At 37.0% G+C, this 22,353-nt stretch overlaps 1 protein-coding gene across 1 annotated transcript in view; it reads right to left on the bottom strand.

Moving 5' to 3' along the window:
• LOC102021956 (alpha-2-macroglobulin) overlaps positions 1 to 22,101 on the bottom strand; it is a 42,910-nt gene extending 20,809 nt beyond the window's left edge. Inside the window, exons 1-18 of the mRNA XM_005378889.2 lie at positions 21,954 to 22,101; positions 19,588 to 19,771; positions 18,659 to 18,818; positions 18,444 to 18,496; positions 17,641 to 17,661; positions 17,197 to 17,365; positions 16,680 to 16,764; positions 15,253 to 15,373; positions 14,424 to 14,538; positions 14,159 to 14,268; positions 11,790 to 11,951; positions 8,664 to 8,882; positions 8,393 to 8,456; positions 7,197 to 7,339; positions 6,491 to 6,640; positions 3,476 to 3,643; positions 2,943 to 3,045; positions 581 to 707 (exon numbers count right to left, since the gene is read on the bottom strand). Of these exons, the coding sequence (XP_005378946.1) occupies positions 581 to 707; positions 2,943 to 3,045; positions 3,476 to 3,643; positions 6,491 to 6,640; positions 7,197 to 7,339; positions 8,393 to 8,456; positions 8,664 to 8,882; positions 11,790 to 11,951; positions 14,159 to 14,268; positions 14,424 to 14,538; positions 15,253 to 15,373; positions 16,680 to 16,764; positions 17,197 to 17,365; positions 17,641 to 17,661; positions 18,444 to 18,496; positions 18,659 to 18,818; positions 19,588 to 19,771; positions 21,954 to 22,039 (2,240 nt within the window). The 5' untranslated portion in view covers positions 22,040 to 22,101. The remainder of the gene's footprint in view (positions 1 to 580; positions 708 to 2,942; positions 3,046 to 3,475; positions 3,644 to 6,490; positions 6,641 to 7,196; positions 7,340 to 8,392; positions 8,457 to 8,663; positions 8,883 to 11,789; positions 11,952 to 14,158; positions 14,269 to 14,423; positions 14,539 to 15,252; positions 15,374 to 16,679; positions 16,765 to 17,196; positions 17,366 to 17,640; positions 17,662 to 18,443; positions 18,497 to 18,658; positions 18,819 to 19,587; positions 19,772 to 21,953) is intronic.
• Between the last annotated feature and the right edge of the window lie 252 nt (positions 22,102 to 22,353).

Here is a 22,353-nt window from a genome sequence, read left to right as displayed (position 1 = left end):
AAAATGTTGGTAAGGGTGTGAAGAAGGAAACCTCTGTACAGTTGGATGGAATATAAATTGGTACAGACTTATAGGAAACTACGCTGATACATAAAAACAAATCCCTCTTCTGGGTATAAACCCTAATGAATTTAAAACATCTCCTCATAGAAATATGGGGGCTCAGACACAAAGAAAAATACTGTATGTCTTACATCTGGAATCTAAGGATTTTGAATATATAGAAAGAGAGGAACAGAATGTAGTGGTGGTGGGGTGATGAAGAGAAGCTGGTCAAAGGGAACCAAGTGGTGGTTATGTAGGATGAATACATCTAGAGATCTAATGAGCAGCATGCAGACCACAGTTAAAGTACTGTATACCGGATATTTGCTAAGAGAATAGATTTTAGGTTGTCTTAACACACACACAATGTAACCATAATAGATGATGGATATGTTAATTTGCTTGAAATGATTTCACTATGTATGTATATAAATGTATATCTTAAATATGTAAAATAAATGAAAAATTATCTAAGCATTAGAAACTGTGAGGGTGTCTATCTTATTGAATCTAATATATAAAAGAAGTTACTTACTCTGTCTCCTTCAAGTCCCAAATCCATGTCTCAGGGAAGTACTTTCGTACAGTCTCTTTGGGAGGCTCTGCACTGTTTAAGCTCTGTGCTATGGATACACCACTTCTGGATCGAAATGGAGCTCCTTCTTTCACAGAAGAGACAATAAAAACAGCTGATATAAAGATGATGCTCATGAGATATTTTAACAGATGCTACTAGAGAAATAGGTAGACATCAGCAAAATGTATTGCTGATGTCTGTGGTTTATTGAAAGGAATAGTCAATGCTTAAAATTTTCTTTTTTCTTGACCAATTTTGCATGCTTGAATCTGGTAGTCAGAATGACTGATCTGAAAACAATAATATGCAGTATAAGAACCACTGATGAACTCCTACCATCTTGTATGATGAAGCTCTGCGTCATTCCCAATGTTTTTTTATGATTTGTTACTGTCTTTGATTGTTTGATCAATCTTACATTCTTACTTCTGGTGGACGGAGCAACTTCATTGAAGATAACACTATGTAATGTAGCAACCGTTGTTATTTCCTATCATTTTGTTTTGAGGTCATGTATCGTTTTTGTTGTTTTTGTGTTGTTTTGATTTTGTCTTCATTGTTGTTTTGTTAGTTTAAAAAACTTTTTTTAAAAAGAAATAGGTAGAGTGGTGAAATAGGAACCAGGAGTTGGCATTTGGGTACTGAGGGGGCAGCTTCCAGGAGGAGAAGATGTTTCTGCTGAATTCTGAAGTATGAGAACAAGCTGAGCTGAGGAAGAGAACCACAGGTTGAGAATATGGAGACTATGGAAGAACACCTTGGGCTGTCTGTGGAGCAGGACTCTGTGGGGTCCTGTGAGCCTCTCACTGTGTTAAGTGGAGAGAGAACTACCTGGTGAGGGTCAAGTTGCTGTAGGTGGGCTCCTCTGGGGAAACAAAGAACAACAGTAATAGAGCAGTCAAGACGGTGAGTTTGAGAAACAGTTTATAAGAGTGAAAAGATCAAGGGCAGAAAAGACCCTTTATTCCATACTGTGTCAGAAAACCTGTGTTAAGTTCTCTCATCCTGGTAAATATTTAATGGGCAGTTTTCTGAGGAAAATATGCATTGATGTGGTATGATAAAATATACAGTGAATTTATAAGTTAAAAAATTTATACCAGCAAGAGACACAGTGCATCAAAATTAACTACCCTCCCTTCCAACACACTTAATCCCACCATTCTTGTCACTTTCTGAAGCAGTTCTGGAGTCCTCTTTTATGAGTGCTGGGTTGTTAAGGTTGCCTCAATCTTCTGGACTGGTTTCAAAAATTTACCTTTCATGGTCATTTTGACTTTGGGGGAGAGCCACAAGCAGCATGGTATTAAATCCTATGAACAAGGTGGGTGAAGACACGCCATAACATTTTTACAAGCCTGCCTTTTCGATTGATGGCACTCAGCTGTCCTATCTGCTGTAGTTTTGAAGCAATCTTGTAAAGAGGCTCATTAAAAAAAATTCCAGAGCTGATTCAGGAGGTGGTAAGAACAATGAGATAAGTGTATTTGAAGCAAGGGGGATTATCTTGAAGGGGATTCATGCCAGTATGTTTTTTACTATAAAAAGCATTTAAAGCTTTAATCACCATATATTTTGGTCACATCTCATGTATTCTCATACAGGAATATATATTGCATTCTTGTATAAGAATCTTACTTTAAATCTTACAGGACTAAGTAATTTGTAAATAAAAATGTATGATAATAGTCAATGATTAAAATTTATAGTAAATTTCAAGTGCATGGCCATTTGTTTCTCATTAAATGAAGTCTTAGATTTCTGATGGCCTTTCGCTTGCACTCAACTTATATTCAACTGTGTTTTGACAAATACATATGACTAAATGCTGATCACTGTGGTTCATTAAATAGTAGTTTACATCACTGAAAAATGGTACGGTTTCTATGTGAATAATGGCTGATGTTTTGGGGAAGTTAAAAGGGTTTTTTGTTTGACTGAGGAGAACGTGGTCCTGTTTTGTGAACATTTTGATTACTGTTTACACTGAGACTGTGCCTGGAAATTTTATTTTCTCTTTCAACACATCTCCTCTTATCAGAAGCAAATTCCTCCTGAATGGCTTTTGAACTCCTCAAGCAGAACTAATCCTTTCCTTTATTTTTCACCTCTGCACCTGTCTTCCAGCACTTTGCACAATCTGCTTTGTGTTCTTTCCAGATTTTCATCTGTAGGAGTGTTGATGCGATCAGATTTGGGCTTGTGTTGTTATTTAACCGGGAGCAAGAATCTTACAATATCTGAATCACAAGTCCTTCTCTATTTTTTGTAATTAAAATTTTTCTTATTTGGTTTAATATTTTAGGTCAGACATTTTTACCTGGATATCTTGCATATGCCAGTGCACCTTCAAACTGCTGCACCCGTGCACATAATTGGGGTTTTTGAATTTTTGAATTGGTGAATACCTTTAAGCCCATATCCTGTAAAGGAAATGATCACCTTATGTGTGTATACATATTACAAAATATATAATATATACAAGCAGATACCTCTTTTCATTGAATTTAACAAACACTCCAATTAGTCTAATGTTAAATTTTAATGCTCACAGTTATAGAATGAACATTAGAAGATTTACAGAGATAACTTAATTTTGTCATTGAAACTCTGTCAGTGGCAATTATGTTATGTAAGTGACAGTTGTAAATATCATGAAACCATGAATTTCAATAAGAAAGAAAACTTGTTTAGTAGTCCAAAAAATTCCTGTCCTGATTCTGCGGCTTTTAGCAGACCTCCTATAATTAGCCACTTTGGAGAAGTCATTTGACCTCTCTGTTCCTTAGCCTCAAGGATGCACTATATTTTAAGAACCTTAAGTACTGACTCTCTCCAACGTAAAGGATTTACCTTTAGGAAGCCATACATATCTTTTTCATTTGTGTTGGGTACCGGGGAAAACAGGACTCCATTAATGTAGGTATTGGGAAGATTGATGCAGTCTTCGTTGTTTTCTTTCTGCTGACTCAAGCTCCCAGGGAAATCAGTGAGATCTTTTACTGGTAGCAGCTCATAAACCTGGGTAATGCAGAGGACATGAAGGGAATCTTCTTTGTGGCTTATATTTTAAGTGTAAGAAGTAAAGAATGAGAATAACCACCATCAGTCTTTCTTTGAGTGATCTCATTGCTTTGATAACTTATAGAGCAGGTGCAAATCATTTTCTCAGAGCAGTTTTTCCATTATGAAAATGTTTACCAGTTTCAGAAAAAAACTGAAATATTTGCATCTAATTCAGCAAGGGTCATAATACTATTAGGCTGTACCACTCAGAGGCAAACACTAGACTTGATACTAAAAGGAAATAAAACTTTATTTATTGAGAAACCAAGTTCTGCTCTATGTGAGGCAATATATAATAAGACTTTGGCATAACGGAAAGAACTGATAGCTTTGTCTCGGTCTTGTGGCTAGCAACTGGCTCAGTTTATAGTAAAATTATTGAACATGTTTCTAAACAGGCACAGGAATAAGTACTACACATATTCTTTCCTGGACAGGATAGTGTTTTTCTAAGGTATACTGTCCATGGAAACAAAATGCTCTGGATCTTCACACCACACATAAGTTCATAAAGTACTGAAAGTAGTATTTTCAAATGTGTTCAAAAAGACGAAGACATGTAACAATGCTGACAAGTGCACTGTGCTATATGGTAGAAGGGTGAAACTGATTAAACATAGATTAGCAAAGTGAATAGTCTGATAAACTGAGACACTTTCTCAAAGGCAATTCCCTCTTAACATTCCCTATTTCCCCTCCCAGCTTAATTTTTTTCTAAAGCATGTATTGTCTGACTCAGCTATGGATATGTAAATTCCATAGACATAGAGTTTCCTTTTTCCAGTCGCTTTTAGCTTCTTAGCACTTAGAATAGCCCCTAAAACACAGTAGGTATTAAATAAACATGTATTGAATAAATATTACTCAGAGCCAAGTGCTTTATTAGTACAACATTAACCAAGGATTGAGAGGAATTAGTATCCTACTACAGAAAAAGGACAGCATCCGCTTTCTCTTTAGCAATAAACACGTGAATATGATCATATTTATTTAAATTTGATATACTGCTAACCAAAACAGTTATGGCATTATTATTAAGTAGGATTGTCTGCTTTATCTACCAACCAGGGTTATGATAATTTAAAAAACCTTTGAGAACTAAAAGTTATGTCATTCAAAGGTAGAATATTAATATTACCACATATGCCTGTCTTCCACTGTTGAAATGTATTTAATATTTTCTTTAAAAGTATTCTAATATTTTCATTTAAAATCTTATTTAGATTAACCAAAAGGTAAGAAATGTTCTCTTTGAAGTTTCTGTTTTAGGGAAATAAAGATATAGTGTTCCCTTTTATGAAATTTTGACAGAAAAACTTCAGTAAGAACTTATTCCAATTTATCTCATAATGAAAATTTGATGATATGAACAAACAGCTATTCGTACATGTCTTTAAGTAGATAAGGGTGATAGCACACCCTTGTACTATTTATCTACTGTTGTACTACTTATCTACTAAATAGATAAGGTTGATAGCATACCCTTGTACTATTTTTTATATTAACTCCATATTTTAAAATATTTCATTTGCCAATGTTAGTTATATAGTAATTCATTTTTCCTAATGTTTGAACATTAGGGATAATAATATACATTTTTATCAGAAATTATGTTCAGTTTGAGACATTATTTCAATGTATTATTATAATCCTTATAAAAATAAATATCTGAAATGCTGTTTAGTCTGTGGAGTGTTAGGATAAGCAACAATATCACTTCTATTAGGCTTTTCAAAAATTAAAAAAATTATTAATACATGTTTGTGATATGCGATGACTATGTTAATCATGGGGTATTGGTAAGTGCACGTATCATCTTGGAGCTCCCTTCACTTCCCCTCACTACCCCTCACTTTCACCTCCCCCCCAGATTTAAATGTTAAAGATACACTGAAAACCCATATCACTGGTTTATGGGACTCTGGGGTTTCAGGGACTTTGGATTTATATGATGTCTTTTACATCATATAAATATAACTTATGAATGACTTCCCGATTCCTCCGTAAGAGTTAACCGTTTCTTCTGTCTTGCATATTTGTACGTCTTGTTTAGCATTTTTCACAGTCTGTCCTATGTTCTCTCCAGTACTGTGTGCGTGGGAGGCCTGACAACACATTTAGGTTTGAACTGCTCTATGATCTGGAGCAAGAATCTTAACTGAATGAATCAGAAGTCCTTTGATGGTTAACTTTCATTACATTTTATCTTTTAAAATTTTTTTATTTGGCTCACCATATTAATAAATTTTTATTAACTTTTTTCACCTGTTTAAGCTAGTAGAGCATGTGTGTGTGTGTGTTTGTGTGTGTGTGTGCGCGCGCGCGTGTGTATGGACAGAAAGAGGAGAGATAATATGAAATTACCTTCCTCCTTGTTATGAAAAGTACACACACAAAGAGCTCAAAACCTGATCATTAGTGGATGGGGATATAGCTCAGTGGTACAAGCGCCTGCCTGGCAAGTGCAAGGTCCTGAGTTTGATTCCTGGTACCAAACAAACAAACGAAAAACCCTGATCATTAAGCAAATGATTAAAATAAGTTTTCTTTTTTCTTTTTTTTTTTTTTGAGACAGAGTCTTTCTGTGTAATCCAGGCTGGCCATGAACTCACTCTGTAGTTTAGGCTGGCCCCAAACAGTAATTCTCCTGCCTCAGCCTCCTGAGTGCTGGGATTACAGGCGTGCTCCACCACGCCCAGCAGGTCAATATAGTTTTAAGAGATCTTACTCTACCCAAGCATTTCTCCTTTCTCGGGGCCCCTTGAACAGTCCCTTCAGATCTCAAGGTGGAGGGGAACTCACGGAGGATGCGGAGAGCTCAGCCTCTGGCCTCAGGAGCAGCACACTTTGGTCCACAACGCGGAGGGCACAGAGGGACTGAGGAGCAGCTGTGACTCGGAGGTGTGTGCCTGAGGCTGGAAGACTTTGTGCTGAGTTGAAATTCAAATTCACCTGTGAAATTGGGGGGAAATGTCAGAAAAACACATTTCTGAATTTCACCATGTATTCACCTGTGCTTTGAAAATGTTTCTAAAATTTCATGCACAACTACTTTGTTTGCCTTCTTTGTGGTTGGCATTATGCCAGTACTGAGATTTTTGTCCTTTGTACTTTGCTTTGATCCTCAAAATTTCATTGAGCCATTGTAACAATTCCTAATTATTCTTATAAATTACTAATTTTGAGGTTTTTAAAAAAATCTTTGATACATGATGAGGATCACCAAATTTGGAATGCAGTTGGGTCTAAGTGCTCCTGTATTTTATTTTGTTTATTTGTAGTCTCAAAAACTGGGCTGTATGTTTCATTATAGAAGAAAGTATGATCTGTGACATTTGGTAGGAGACGGTGCTATACAGAGAATTTTGCAAAAGGAACCAGCTGTTGGCCTTGTTGAACATCTCCAGAGAATTCACTTAACTGTTTGACTGCTCAGATAAAAAACACAGTGGTGATGGTAATAACTACTAGCTTGAAATGTTGAAATTTGATGATATAAAGAACCCACCTTGTTGGGTAGACAATTTTCAACCTCATATTTTTCAGAATCTCCAATGATTTCCCCATCAGGTAAAATGGCATAGATGAGAAATCGGGCAACAGGAGCTAAGTCTGATTTCACAGGGATAGACAGGGAAAAGTGGCCTTTTGCTGGAGCACAGAGAGAGGGGAAGAAAACAACCATGGGTGAGACATCTCCCCAGGGCCGAAATAAAATTATTCTGCTGCAAAAATCTTTTTAGATGCCTTGTAGTGTATTTACTATTTCTAGTAGGAGATATCATAAATGGTACATGTAAGGAGTAAATATCTCTAAGAGCACTAGAATTTGAAAAAAACTTTATGAATGTCATTTCTCTTATATGCATTGCATATAAGCTTCTCATCAATTTTAAGCTTTATCTAAACTACACAAAGTTCTGATGCTACCTAAAGGTATGACAAGATTTACCTTGCTTCTGTTTGATCTAGATCTCACCTTAGGAGGGGACTAGAGCATGAGGTTATGAGATGCCAAAGTGAGAGTTTAACACAGTGTATTTGTGTTTATATCCTCTTTGCCCTTCTATGACACAAACATTTTTTTCTCCTTAAGAGAAGGATGCTGCTGCTTTGATCATTACTTTTTGATGTTTGTGTGGACGAACTTCAGTCCACCATGACGCTTCTCTGTTGGGTCAAAGTAGCATCCAAGGAATAGTTCGCTGATAATTTCCCAGCAAGTTGGTCTTCAGACTCCTTTAGAATCAAAGAACCTTTAAAAGGTTTATATTTGCTCATAGAGAGGTCTCATTTAATAGTGGAAGTCTCCAATTTATCCCTGAGAAGTTGTAACTTCCTTTGTATGAGAAATAAGATCTTTATAAAGACATAAATGACCCAGTGCAAGACCTGGTATGTAGAAAGTATCTTCCCGCCTCCCCATTCTCTGACAAAATTCTGAAATGGCTCTGATTTTGAGAAGAGGGCCCGTAAGTATTTATGGCAAAGACACAGCATCTACATTGCACATAATCTGAACAGAATCAGGGGAAGAAAAAGATTTGATAAAAGTGAAAGAAAGACTCTTGTCCCCCTACAGCTTTCCCTTTGTTGTACTCAGATGGAAATTATCTCTGCCTGAAAGTATTCATGATCTTTCTGTAGAGTGAGGCCGAATGGGCCAGAATTCAGCAGGAACGTGGAGGGCACGGAAGTACTCACGATTTTCCTGCTCCACGGCAAGCACATGTGTCCCAGACTGCACAATGCCTCCCTTTGCCATTATCTGCAAAAAAGAAATAAAAGGAAATTTAATTTGCCTTAGAAGACATCTTATTCCAGACGTGGCAATAATCAGACCCATGAGAAGTGAAACATTAAAAAAAAAAATGGATGAGAAGTCAAAACACTGATGCCCAAACAGCGTTAGCATTTCTTGCCCCACAGAGGACGTCTGGCTACGGAGGGGTCAGAGCATGGCCTCGCTTCTCACCAGATAATAGAAGACGAGCTCCTTCAGCTCCTGTCCATTTAGAATATAATGTGCCTGGATCGTGTGATTTTCACCACATGGTAGTTTCCCAGGCTCGGGCTCAAGGTGGACAAAGCTATGGCTTAGGGAGAACACAGCATTAGCAGTGTGATATGCGTCTTCATTTATTTCTGGCAGCCATTGATAGTCATAGCAGTGAGCATTAGCTTCGTGTTTGACCTGGAGGATCAGATAAAAATATTATTTTTAGATCATACGTCAGGAATGGATTGTCCTATGTAAGTTTATTGCTTCACCTAAGTAGTAGCTAGAAATCTCGGCTCTATAGTAAGTGAGAAAGACCTTTGTTTTTATCTGTATCAAATGCAGGCATGATTTGTACCTCCCATGGCGGAGGACCCTGGGTCTAGTGCTTACATATTTGAAGAGCATAAAAGAAAGTGTCTGTGGCTCTGCAGCTTGAGAAAAATTTCCTTGGCTGGTTTACCTGGTACATAGGCAGATAGGAACACTGGAGCTATGCAGCCTCACTGAAGAGAGTTTGTAATCTCTAGAAACTGGAGAATTGTACTTTGAAAGTATCTGCCTCTTTTATCTTGGGTTTCAATGGGGTATTATTAGTAAATGAAATATTGTAAGCTTAGGGATTTGAGACCACTTTTGTGCAGGGCACTGGTTAAAGACTTGAGTTGGTGAATTAGCTAAAGTGCAATTTCCCAGGGCTGTCTTAGGTTGATTATTTTTAATATGTGTTCCACGTGGTTCTGGGCTCTTATACTTAACAGACTCTACTTGGCTTGTACTTTCAGCTTTCCTTCATGTAGAAGTTGTTCCTTAGCTCTTTCCAAGCTTCTCCTACCCTCATCCAAGTCCCCAAGTAGCCTGAGTGAATCTTCATGCCGGCAAAAACACTTTGTTCCGATCTCAATGTTACATTCTAGTGATAATATTTATGATCATCAAAAGAGGGAACACTTATAAGATATTTCTTGATTAATAAATGAGTAAACATTTCACTTTATTAGAGCCTTTTCTGCCATTTACTTAAAGCCAAATCAGTGGAATATACTGCTTATCCATTTTTTTGTACACTGAGTGGAGGGTTCCCATTTGCATGCTTATACAATACCCATTGCATATCTATATAGCTATAAACAAACATTTTTTTTTTGTTTTGTTTTCTCCAGTACCGGGAACCGAACTCACGACCTTGCGCTTGCCAGGCAGGCGCTTTTGCCGCTGAGCTAAATCCCCAGCCCCTAAACAAACATTTATATCTCTATTGGTGAATAGATTGTATGTTCTACAGAAAAAGTTGTATGTGCAGAAACAGGCCATTTGTTCTAAAATAGCAGGACAATTACAGTAAGGTAGTTTATGAAGTGCATATTTCTGGAACTAAATGCTAATCTGTAATAAAGGATGTATAGTAAAAGTATGTAACTGTTAAAGGAAGCCCACTGAATGCTTAACATGTACAATTTAATTTAATCTTCACAACTACCCCATACATTGGTTAGAGACTCATATTTTACCCTTTTACAGGTAAAGAAATAAAGCATCCAGGTTTACCTAGTTATTTGTCCCTAATGAGGAGCTGAGCCAATATTTTTTTACCCAGTTTATTAAATTTTGATTCTGGACCCAATTTTTAAAAATACAGTTAAAATTGCACAGCATAATTGCCATCTTCATAGTTTTCAGGGTGCATTTCAATAGCGTTAAGTGTATCTGTTGTGCCATGCAGTTCCAGAACTTTGCATCTTGCAAAATGAAACCTTGTGTTCATTCAACAGCAACTAGTCACTTTCCCTCTGCCCTTCTCTTGACAGTACTATTCACTTCATTTTCTTTTCTTTCACTTTTTGGTTTTTGTGAGACAGGGTCTCACTACATAGTTTAGGCTGGCCTTGAACTCACTATGTAGCTCAGACTGGCCTTGAACTTGCGGTGATCTTCCTGCCTCAGCCTCCCAGGTGCTGGGATTACAGGTGTGTGCTGCCATGCCTGGCAGTCATTCCATTTTCTATTCCTGTGATGTTGACTACTTTAGAAGCCACCAGTCCTTAGATACTAATTTACTTTCTATAGGTTTACTTATTCTGGGCATTCTATATATAATGGAATCACAAATGTGAAATTCTCTGTATTTCCCTAGATCATCTTATAGCTATTTTATGAAAAAAATTAGATTAAAAAAGTAACCGATTACAAGTGGAATCATATAGTATTTGTTTGTGACTGCTTTATTTCATTTAGTATGATGACCTCAAAGTTTATCCATCTTGTAGCCTGTGATAATCTTTCCCTCCAAGGCTGGATAATATTTTCTTGTATGCACATACAACACTTTTTGTTTATCCAGCATCTGTTGATGAATATCTGGGTAGTTTCTACCTCTGGGTTATTAAAAAGAGCTGCTATGAACATTCGTGTGCAAATATCTCTTTGAGTCTCTGCTTTCAATTCCTTTTTTGAAGCTTAAATTAACTTAAAAATTTTAATTGACACATAAATACATAAAATACATATTTCTGGGTACCATGCGATGTCCTGATACATATCCACATTGTGTAACATTTAAATCAGGTTTGACATATTTACTTCTTATATTTATCTCTTCTCTTTGGTAAAAATATTAAAAATCCATTTTTGGAAGGCAGCACTTTTTTTTTTTGTTTTGTTTTTTTGGTTTTTTGGTTTTTCTCCGGCACCGGGAACCGAACTCACGACCTTGCACTTGCCAGGCAGGCGCTTTGCCGCTGAGCTAAATCCCCAGCACCAAAAAAAAAATCCATTTTTTAAGCTTTAAAAAATACATTCTTGTTACTTATCATCTTTCTCTGTAATAAGATGATCATTGATATGTACTTAGAAGTCAGATTGGTGGATTACATGGTAATACTGTTTTTAAAGTTTTTGAGTAACTGTCATGCTACTTTTGATTACTGTCATTTTCACTAATGGTTTCCCTTTCATGAACTTTTGAAAAGTTGACCTCAAATTGGTTTCTAATTTCTATTTTTTTCCTGCCTATAGGAATAAACATAATTTAGAACTTTCTCTTTCTTAGCTCACACCTTTGTTTTCAAGGATGTTTCACTGGTCACGTCATTCCACACTCACCCGGACATTTAAGGAGGAGCCTACAAGGTTAGTGGTGCCGATGGAGAACTGGGCCAGGCCGTTCTCATCGGTGGTAGCATTGGACTGGTAGTTCGCTTCCAAGGCTGTGATAGTGACGACTTTCTGTGGCATAGGAACACCCTTCCCATCCACCAGGCGCACCTGAAGGTTAAAAGCTGTGGATAAGTTCCATGGATAATAACTAAGAGGCACCAATCCTATTCATTTCATTGCAATTATTATTTGAGTGTCTTCTTTCCGTTGTATGCAGTTCCAGACATTGAAGATATAGCGGGAACAAGAAAAGGTTCTTTGCATCACAGAGCTTATAGCCTGGTGAAAGAGATAGCTGCTAAACAAATGTATAAATAATATCGTTATTTAGTAGTAATCCTAAGGAGAGAAAGGAAATATTATACAGAGATAGAGTAGAAGAGGTAATCATGGGGTGATCTATTGTGATGATTGAATTCAGCAGATGAATAATTCAGTTCATATTGGAAAACGTGATTTTTTTCATTATGGACTACTTTTTGAAATTTTTAAAAAAAGTTTTCATCAACATATAGTATGATATTTCAATACAAGTGCATGATATTTCAATACAAGTGTATAATATGTAATGATCAGATCCAGATAACTGGCACAGTTATCATTTTTTTTGTGTTGGGAACTGGATCAGTATTCATAATGGATTTACAAAATCTAAATGTGTCAATGAAATATTTACTCCAAGTACAAAGACAAAAATAGCCATAAAATTCTGGCTATTATATACCCATAAAACAGCCAAAGATTCTTTGTCTTCTAGTAAGTTTTATGACAACTGTTATAGTCAATTAGCAGCAATAAATTATAAACAAGTATAATATATATCTAAGAAACTAAAAAATGCGCTACATTTTTATTTTGAGAAATGGCCAAAGTTATTGAATATGTTTTGCTATCACAACATAATCAAACTTTCTAGAATATACTCCATTTTGTTGAGTACAGTCCTTTTTTTATGGCCCTCGGAGTTGCCTGGAAACCTCAGGCATGCTGTACTCCCTGTTCTAATTTTTATTTTGAGACAAGGTCTGGGTAAATCACTAAGTTCTGCAGGCTGGGTTTGAACTTGCAATCCTCTTGCCTCAGTCTCCCAGAGTACTGGTATCACAAGTGTACATCCCACACATGGGTCCTATAAAGCTTCCATAGCTGAAACTCCATTGAGAACATGACAGGCAGCAGCTACACACTGGGATATGTACAGCTGTTCTCTCACACTTCTGGAGTCAGAAAGGTTCCTTTGCCCTTTTGCTTACAATAGAAAGATGACAATAGGAGATTGTTTCTTGTGGATCTGTGATAAAATTCATCAATCTAAAATCTGGAAACCTTAAATGGTATTTTATCCCTATATTTGTACTTCTCAAAAATATTTATAGAAATTAATGCAAACATTTATGAAAGAAATAGGTATAATAGAATATGTAATACTTAAAATAAAAATTAAAACTGCCTACTCAGCCACGGCCATGCAGTTAGTATTAAAAGTATAATGTGAGGGCTGGGGAATTTTAAAATTACCATAGCAAACATTAGCTCAGGGACACAGGGCCTCCCTGGCAAGTATGAGATTGTGAGTTCAATTCCCAGTACCAAAAAAAAAAAAAAAAAAAAAGGTATAATGTGACTGGTTAACATGAATTTTGAGATTTTTGAGAGAAAGTGTGATAAAAACCAGCTGTTTATATAATATAGACACAAACAAGAGCAAAATACAAGAGAGATAAATAGGAAGCAGGGAGAAGTTCAAATACTTCCCCAAATTACACATTCTGTTGTGTTATTTTTTAAAATATTTCAGTATATATGCTAATTTGTTTCATCTATACTAATAGTTTATCTTAGTTCACTGAAAAGAAAGTTTGTGTTTTATCTATTTCTTTTTTAAAAGAATCTTTTTGGTTTATGTCTTGTACTGAGTAACTACTTTGAAGATAATGATACACAGTACAGTAACCATTATTATTCTCTTATTAATTGGTTATGAAAATCTGTTTAATCTTTTCATAAAATACCAGAGATTGTCTGACTGTAATCATGAAAAGGAGATGGAAGGATGTCACACAATGCTGTTGTTCAAAAGTAAAGAAGAAAAACCTTCCTAATTTTGATAGGGCTTTAGAAGGATTTCATATACAAATTTAAAGTGAATAGGTCTACTTTTACTTGGTTTTACCCTCTTGTTTGTATATGAAGACTAACCTTAACTGGGTGTATTTATATTAATGACTAACTTTAACTGGGTATAATTGTAGCAGAAACTGTGCCTGTGGTATGAATTGGGTAAGTCTGGGTTCTTACTACAGCCAGCTTCTCACCTGTCCAAAGAAGGGGAGTCCTACTCTCACATGTGAGTCCACTTTCACAAAGGAGAGTTTGGTTATGGTGGTTGTGATATCACTGGACCCTGTCCCAGCCAACTGCACACCTGCAAAAGACATAGAAGAAGGAAAAGAATCAGTTCAGTTTTGGAAGAATGACATTCAGGAACTTCTTACACTACCTCCTTCCTTACAATTCCTGATTTGGTCAAGGAAATAAGTTAATATTCATCCCTTCTCCCATACCCTGTGGGGTGCAAACCTGTTCCTTCTTCTTCGATCTTGGCCTCCGCTCGGAGCTGCATTTCATATTCTTTCCTCCTTAGCTGGAAGGCATTGGTTTTCACTTGCTGAGAGAAGCAACCTTGGCTGTTTAGCTAAGGAGATCATAAAGTACAAAAATATGATCCGTGTTATACTGAACAGATCTGTGGTCAGTTAGTGTGTGGTCACCTAATAGATTTTTTTGGGACAACATAATTTAGGCATCTTCTACCCTGAGGACATAGAATATACTGTCTAGAGACTAATTATTATTACTGGGCACAACTGTACCTTCTGTATAAGATTTTAGTATCTGAAATGCCCTGGAGAGAATGAGATGGAAATGCTGTACACGTCTTGAGTGGTCTTACTGTGGCAGGCAGCTAACTCTTCACCCAAGCTTGGATCCCCTTCCCCCATAGATGGCTGGGGCTGGGAGCGGGCTGCGCATCTGAGGACTTCCTCACCTCTCTGGCCTCCAGATGGAGCCATGGGACAAGTTCTTGTTCAGAGAAAGAGAACAGACTGACACCCTTCCCCACTAAGGCAATAAAAAAAAAGTAATTTTTTCCTGTTTTCTTTGTAGCAGTAGATACCCACAGAGGCTTCGGATGGCTCAGTTTCTGTTATTCTGGAGCACCAACAGTGAGCAATTAGAAGAAATAAATAATTCCTATTGTGGTGAGTCATTGTTTTTAAAATTACCGTAGCAAACATGGGATTCTCTTGCAGATTACCCCCTTCCTGAGTTGGCACCACGGCACAGCTCCCTGCTGGGCAACACTGCCTTTACTTTCAGTACCTAGCAGGTCGAGTTCTCAACCTACCTGTTGACTGAATTTCTTACAGAAAGCCTGGGACTCTTGGCCATAGCAGCGGGAAGGATTATTATAGTTTCTGCAAATGCTCAGAGTCACGTTTCCTGGCACAGGCTTTCCATATGTGTATCTGTCAGGAGAACATTGCCAAATGAATCAAAACAGACAGAGAACAACCCCATTTTTAAATCTCCACTTTCCTTTTGACTTCTGCATATTTACTCTGTATTTTGCTCTGATTCCTGCAAGATTTACCTAATTTTAAGGGCATGCAAACTGAACAATGACTTTTTTAAAAGCAAATCTCCACCAATTTACTGTGTTATTCTCTTTTCATGTCTCTTTCCCTTGAATTTTTATTTTGATATCATTTTAACAGTGCCCTTTTATTACAAAAGCTGTTTTAAAAGGAAAAGCCAACACCAATAAAGACAAACAAAATAAAGACAACTAGGATACACAAACACTCTTTTATGATCTTGTATCAAAACTATTAATATGAAGGTGTCTTCTCAATATAAATCTCTTTATATTTTGCTTACATTTTATAAAAATAGGATTGTGCCATAAATATGTCACGGACGCTTGTGTTTTCAGGGTATTTGATTCCTTCCCTATTGGAAATGTCCTCTATACTGTAATTTCAAGAGCACCAGTTCACCAGTTATGTGGGATTGGGAAGTTGGTAGCCATTTCTGAAATAACACTTGGCAGGAGCCTGGCAAGTAGCAGGTGGTCTTTAGGAAGGACAGGTTTCCTTCTTTTCTTTTTGCTTTACCTGCTCCTTCTTCGAAGGCTACTCTGGGGCTTCAGGGATGGGGCCCAAGATGCTGGAATCGTGAGTTACTGAGTGTAAAAGATCCATCCTGAGAGGTCATGCTTAGTCTTTTGGGTAAAAATGGCAGTGCCAAATGCATGTGACATGCTTTAGGTAGAATGATGAGTTAGGTGACATTTTGGGTATACCTTTATTTCTAAAAATCATGAATCTAAGCTATTTTTCCACTATGGTTGCAAGATCGGGTAAACAATCTGTTGATGATTGAAGTTCCTCTATAACCATATGTCAATTATCTGGTTAGTGTATGTTTTGTTATTTCTACTTAGGGGAAAGCCACTATTCTTTAGCTCAATTTGTACTCTGTGTGTGTGTGTGTGTGTGTGTGTGTGTGTGTATCTCTGTTGCTTTCAGAGTTAATCTCAGTCTTAGTAGCACAACCTTTCTAGAAGTAATTTCCTAGCCCTTCACAGACACAGTAATGCTGATCAAAATAAAAAGTAGAAAAGCAACAGAATATTCTAGAGAATGCAATCCTTCCAAAGTACTTAAAGAGTTGGTATTGCCAAAATACTTCAAATTGGCATCTTTTTAAAATATTTCCCCATGAAAGACAAATAAGAGTAAAAACAGGAAAAAAGGAATAAAGTCAACTTACCGGCCACACACTGACACGGTAAACTCTTGTTCCATGGTAGTTATTTTCCGTGGCATGGATACTTGTACTTCGAATTTGGGGAGAACTGTTGATTGGTGATAAAGAATTGGTGATTGGTGACTATTTCTCAACTTTTGGGACATTAATATTTCCCAGTTCTGTAGGAATTTCAGGGCTTTGAAAATGCTCCTCTATTGTTCAGTATATCTGTGTGTTCCTTGTTCTCCAAACGGAGAGTTTGGTTGAGGGACTGTGACGGATCACTGATAAGTAATGAAACAGTCACTAAAACAAGCATATTTTATATTTTTGATATTAAATATTGCCCCAAATAACCAAGTTATAGGAAGCCTTATGTGCAAATCATTGATGTCTTCCCTGGACATACAACTAATCAGTTTTACTCTCAACCCAATCTTACCCATGGAAAATGGAAAAACTGCAAATCAACTCAAGTTCTAGATTCTAGAAGTTCAAATATGAAGAAAAATGTTCCACAGTGTTCCATGACCCATACCAAATTCCTCCACAGTGAAGGGGTGCTCTATTCTTCCTCCAGAGTCCTTGAGCACCACCATCATGTAGGGGCCCAGCAGGGGCTCAGATGAGAGCGGAAAGTCGAGCTGTGTGAGGCCGCGCTCTAGCTTGAGATTCTGCCACTGCATGATGCGGTTTCCTTTGCGGTCCTAAGGATAAATGAATTGTAATGAACAGAAATGCAAGGAACATGAGGGACAATAGAAGGAAACTCATGGAAATGCCCAGTTATGTATAAGGAGAACAACTAGGGGGCGGTGAGGGGTGAGGAACAGAAATGGATTATAACCATCCCACTATGTGAGTTTGGAGCCTGGATCCTCAATGACATGTTTCTGGGACAGTCTAAGTACTTCCCAAATAAAAATATCTGCCTGAAATTCATTACTTTCTTTTTATGTATGGAATATTTCATATTGCTTACCTGAATGAATACTACTGGAAGCTGAAAGAAGAAAAAAAGAGAGGAGTTTATACTTACTCTCAAATATTTCCAACTCTAATGGTATAGAACGATATAGATATAGCTCTCTACCTATGCAGAATAACTTTCTCTAAACTTTACAGAACTTGGAATTAATCCATTTTAAGATGTTAAAAAGTTACCGGTCCATCAACAACAAATATATATATATGTACTGCTGTGAGGAATGAGATTTACTGACAATACTTACATGCTTATAATTCCCAGCGAAGAATATTCCTTTGCTGTACAGTTTTACAGGTTGGAAAATAAACACTTGTAAAACTGGAAGCAATTATGCTTGGATCCAATTATAAATTTGGGTCACAGACTACTTAACTAGTTCTAAAAATGAGTACAAGTAGGCGTGGTGCCTCAAAACTAATATTCATTGCATCCAAACCATGCGCAGTGTATCATTTCAAATGCTGAGAATATAGTAATGCGCAAAAGAACGATAGGTCTGTTCTCTTTTTTTTTTTTTTTTTTATTTGGTTTTTCTCTGGTACCGGGAACCGAACTCATGACCTTGCGCTTGCCAGGTAGGCGCTTTTTGCCGCTGAGCTAAATCCCCAGCCCCGATAGGTCTGTTCTCATAGAGCTTATATCCTAATGGAGATGGATGGAAAAGAAAAAGATCTATTATCTATCATCTATCTGAGTATCTATCTATCTATCTATTTTAGGGTGGTAAGTGCTAAGAAGAAAAATAAAGCTCATTTATATAAATAATACTAATTTTATATAAAGAGTAGGAAACTCACCGACTCATTCAGGGGGCGAAAGTTTTCATCCAATGAGACAATACGAGCTTTCACTGAAATGAAAATATTTTCCATGAGACCACCAAACTCATGGCTAGGACTATTGTTTGGTAAGACAAACTATTAGGGAAACAGGACTATAGGGACTTTGAGTGACAAATATTCAGGGAAGAAAGGTTTTGTTTTCAATGTTCTTACTGTAGACCTTGTCATACCTGTCTGCCCTGGTTTGTAGATGGGTTTGTCTGTCTGGACAAATACCAGGCTCTCTGTGTTTTTAACCAACACTGTTCTCCGACTCCTGAATTCATGAGTTGCTCCTTTCACTTCGACAGTGAGGAACAGAACCTCCTCAGGGGATGACGACTGGGGCACCTGAAATAAAGAAGTGATCCTGAGAACCCGTTCAGCCTTCAGTTCTCCTCTTCCATGTGCTGTTCCTCTCCTCACTTGAGATGGTGCCCTTTTTACTTAATCTCACTTCCTCATTCTTAATTGGGAAAGTTGCGGCACACAGCAATCACTTCTGCACTTTTACCAAAGGCAAGACAGAACACAAGAAGGAGAAAATGCATGGTAGTAGGGGTTATGACTGAGAACCACACCTTCACTTACATAGCTCAGACAATGCAGCCTGGATTCATTTACACCGTGAGCTCTGCCAGGTTGATGTTATGTGGTAAGAGGGTATGGTAGAAACATGTTTTAAGCTGATGAAAATACCATCTTATTCATGCTAGGCTGCAACTATCCTCTATGTACACAGCTGAAGAGAAACTGGACATCTGCCCAGGCTAATTTCTACAATACTCTGAGAAAGAATGTGACATAGTCCTCTCAGTCCACCATTCACACTGAACCTTGACTTAGTTTGCTTTTTAAGTTTATTTTTTTGTACTTTAAGGAGAAGTCACATTTTCACTGTGTCTAATACTTCCCAGAATAATAGAATTTTTCTTTACTCTTTAAGTTAATTTTCAATAAATAGTTGTCTCTCTTGGATGGAAATTTTTGTACTTTAATTTCTACACTTCATTGCTACATTTAGTTTCTTATCAACTTTCCCAAGACTTATCTTGACAGTTCTAAATCCCTAGACCTGAACAGTAGAAGCAAATATACGAAGTCAAACAGCCATACTCACAGTGAAGGCAACACACTGGAATAAGTCCTTCTCTGCCACCACGTCAGTGAAGAGACTGTTGTTTCCCCTGCTAGACTCCAAGGTGGCCCTTACAGTCACTGTCTCATTCAGCTGAGTCAGAAGCAGGCATGCTTTCTCAGGGGTCCCAGAGTGCAGCAGGGAGGGGACCAATACCATGTATTGTCTGAGAATGGGGGAGTCCGGTTAGAGGAGAGAGACGGAAGGCAGACATTGCTACTGACAATACTACACTCCATCACAGTCTCCACACCAAAAGAAGTCACATGGATGACACGAAACTGCTGTTGAGTGGCATATGTAAGAATAACTTCCCCTTTTGTCACATGGCATGGCAGTGAACAGGAAGTTCACTCTCACATATACTTCACTTTAAGGAGCCACAATATGTGAGCGTCTAAATTAGAATAAAATATGTTAATTATATTCATTTACATTGTAGATCTACTATACTTTAGCATTACAGTAAAAAGCAAGCAAAGTCTTAGGCATGTGGGCACCAGAAAACTAAATTATAGAACCTTTATGAAACATACGTGTGTGTGTTCAACAACCTGTGGAAATTATATGGCTACCACTTGCTTCCTCTTTGTAAATATGGAATCTGGAGCTAAAGGAAAGCAAGCCATGAGTTTAGTCTCAGTGGTGGCAAGTGGCTAGCAAAGTCTGCGTGTTACCTAACCGTGGGTGTTTGCATTTTAAATATTTGCTTTTCAACTCATGGCCAGAGAAAAGTTTCATCAAAAATTACCCTCTTGTGATTGAATTTGGGTCTTGGTAACTTGTGAAGAGGACAGAAAATTCCTCAATTCTCTGATACGTATTTGAAGCTGGACCCGAAGTTTTCAAACATTTTTGCACAGAACTCCTAAAATAATTGTTTGACGCCATGCACCTCTTACGTATTTTCAAGTAAACATATTTTTTTCACAATTTTAAATAATAGCACAATATATATTTTAGATTAAGACACATTGTTTTGTAATCTTGCCACAGAATCTTAAATATTATACAGGTAAGATTCTCAGTAGCACCTATTCAAAAACATCAAAAATGCTTTTGTCATGATCAAAGGTTTAAAATCTTTTCCCCTTTTCCTTTGAATTTGGATTTCCACGCCACTTACTAAATAGAAATTTCTCTTTTGATTTTTATGCTTTAAACTCTTTTATGGATCATTCTTTTTATTAACAAATCTCTTTTTACATGTATATGTGTAATGCTATATATGGAAATGTGTTTGACAACACTTTTAAATAAAGCGACTATAAATTTATAAATTTTTTAATGATTAATTTATTTTCAAAATTACTATTATACTGCTGATCAAAACAAAATAAATATATTAATCCATCCATACTAGATATAAAATTAAAATACTCTTGAAGCACATATTTAATGAGAATGATTATATGTTCCCTTCTCCCCCAGTGAATTTATCTGTACAAGGATGGATAGTACTTACTGCTAGAATTAAACAAAGTCCAACATTAACTTTGTCACTACTATTAGTTTTTATAGATGTAAGTGCTAGGACTTGTTTCCATAAAAGAAGTAATTGGCAGTTAGAAATATGCTCCTGTCACCAGTTTTTTTTTTTTTTTTTTGTACCGGGAATGAACTCAGGACATTGCGCTTGCCAGGCGGGCACTGTGCCCCTGAGGTATATTCGCAGCCCTTGTCACAATTTTTTTGCATACATGCTTCAAAGCATTCAGTATTGTGTTATCAAGAATGGCTGATAGTCATCTGAAAGCTCATATTTCCTTTAGCTTTTTCTTCACTTTTATTGGGACGATCTATTACCTCCTTATCTGAAGATTTTCTTCTCTCCCATTTCAGTTCTTTACTTTCTCACCACCAACATTTCAAGTTGTTTTTTTATTTGGCACCCTAGTGATTACTTAATTCCAAGATAATATTTCAGGGTAAGATCTAGTTGAGGGAGAGGTTTGACTTCGTTTTACACAATAGAATATGGATAATTAAGAAACAGAAGGCAAAAAAAAAAGATGAACAGTGCAATTTCATTAGATCTAAAGAAACACAAAGATCTGAAAACTGATTCATTTAAAAAAGGATTGATTTCTGATGTCCCCAGGAAAGGCTTTGCATATCACCACGGAAAGTTGAAATTTAGAGATACAAAGATACAAAGAGTTTGAGGAAAATCTTTATGACTAAGTGAAGAAAGAATAAACTAGATTTACAAAATCTCACGGTTGGAAACAACTTCAGAAATCTGAAGGTGGTGATTTCATAGGAAAGGCAAATGAATTATATAAAAGAATCTGAAATACAGGAAAGGACCCTTTCAGTTTAGGCTCCATGCCTTGTGTGGAACTCACGGTTTTCCAGAGATGGAGGCGTCTGCAGGCAGGAAAGCCAGGAGGAGGAGGACAAGAGTAGGATGGAGGAGTTTGTTACCCCCCATGCTGCAGGGACTGTCCTGTACCTCACTCCCTACAATCTCTCTGGTCCCAGCAACTGGGCTTTATGCTCCCCTCTGTGCAAACAGGAAGTTCCACCCCCACAAGTTCTCTAAACAAAGTTGAGGTCTCTGGACCTTCTCTGAAAGGGTCATTAATGGCTTAATTGTGGTCAAGGTTAATTCCTGGCCGGCTAGCCGGAATTCCTGGAGGGATAAACCATATTCCTGTTAGTGTTCACTTTTTCTGGGATTTTACAGTAAGGCATCTAGTCATATTTTTAACCTCTTTTCTTTCTCATCCCCATAAAACTTTCACA

This window comes from Chinchilla lanigera, unplaced genomic scaffold (genome assembly GCF_000276665.1).
Source record: "Chinchilla lanigera isolate Chin_1 unplaced genomic scaffold, ChiLan1.0 scaffold00012, whole genome shotgun sequence".
In the NCBI taxonomy this organism is placed as follows: domain Eukaryota; kingdom Metazoa; phylum Chordata; class Mammalia; order Rodentia; family Chinchillidae; genus Chinchilla; species Chinchilla lanigera.
The sequence above is the reverse complement of the archived record's forward strand: the minus strand, read 5'-3'. Positions and strand labels throughout refer to the sequence as shown.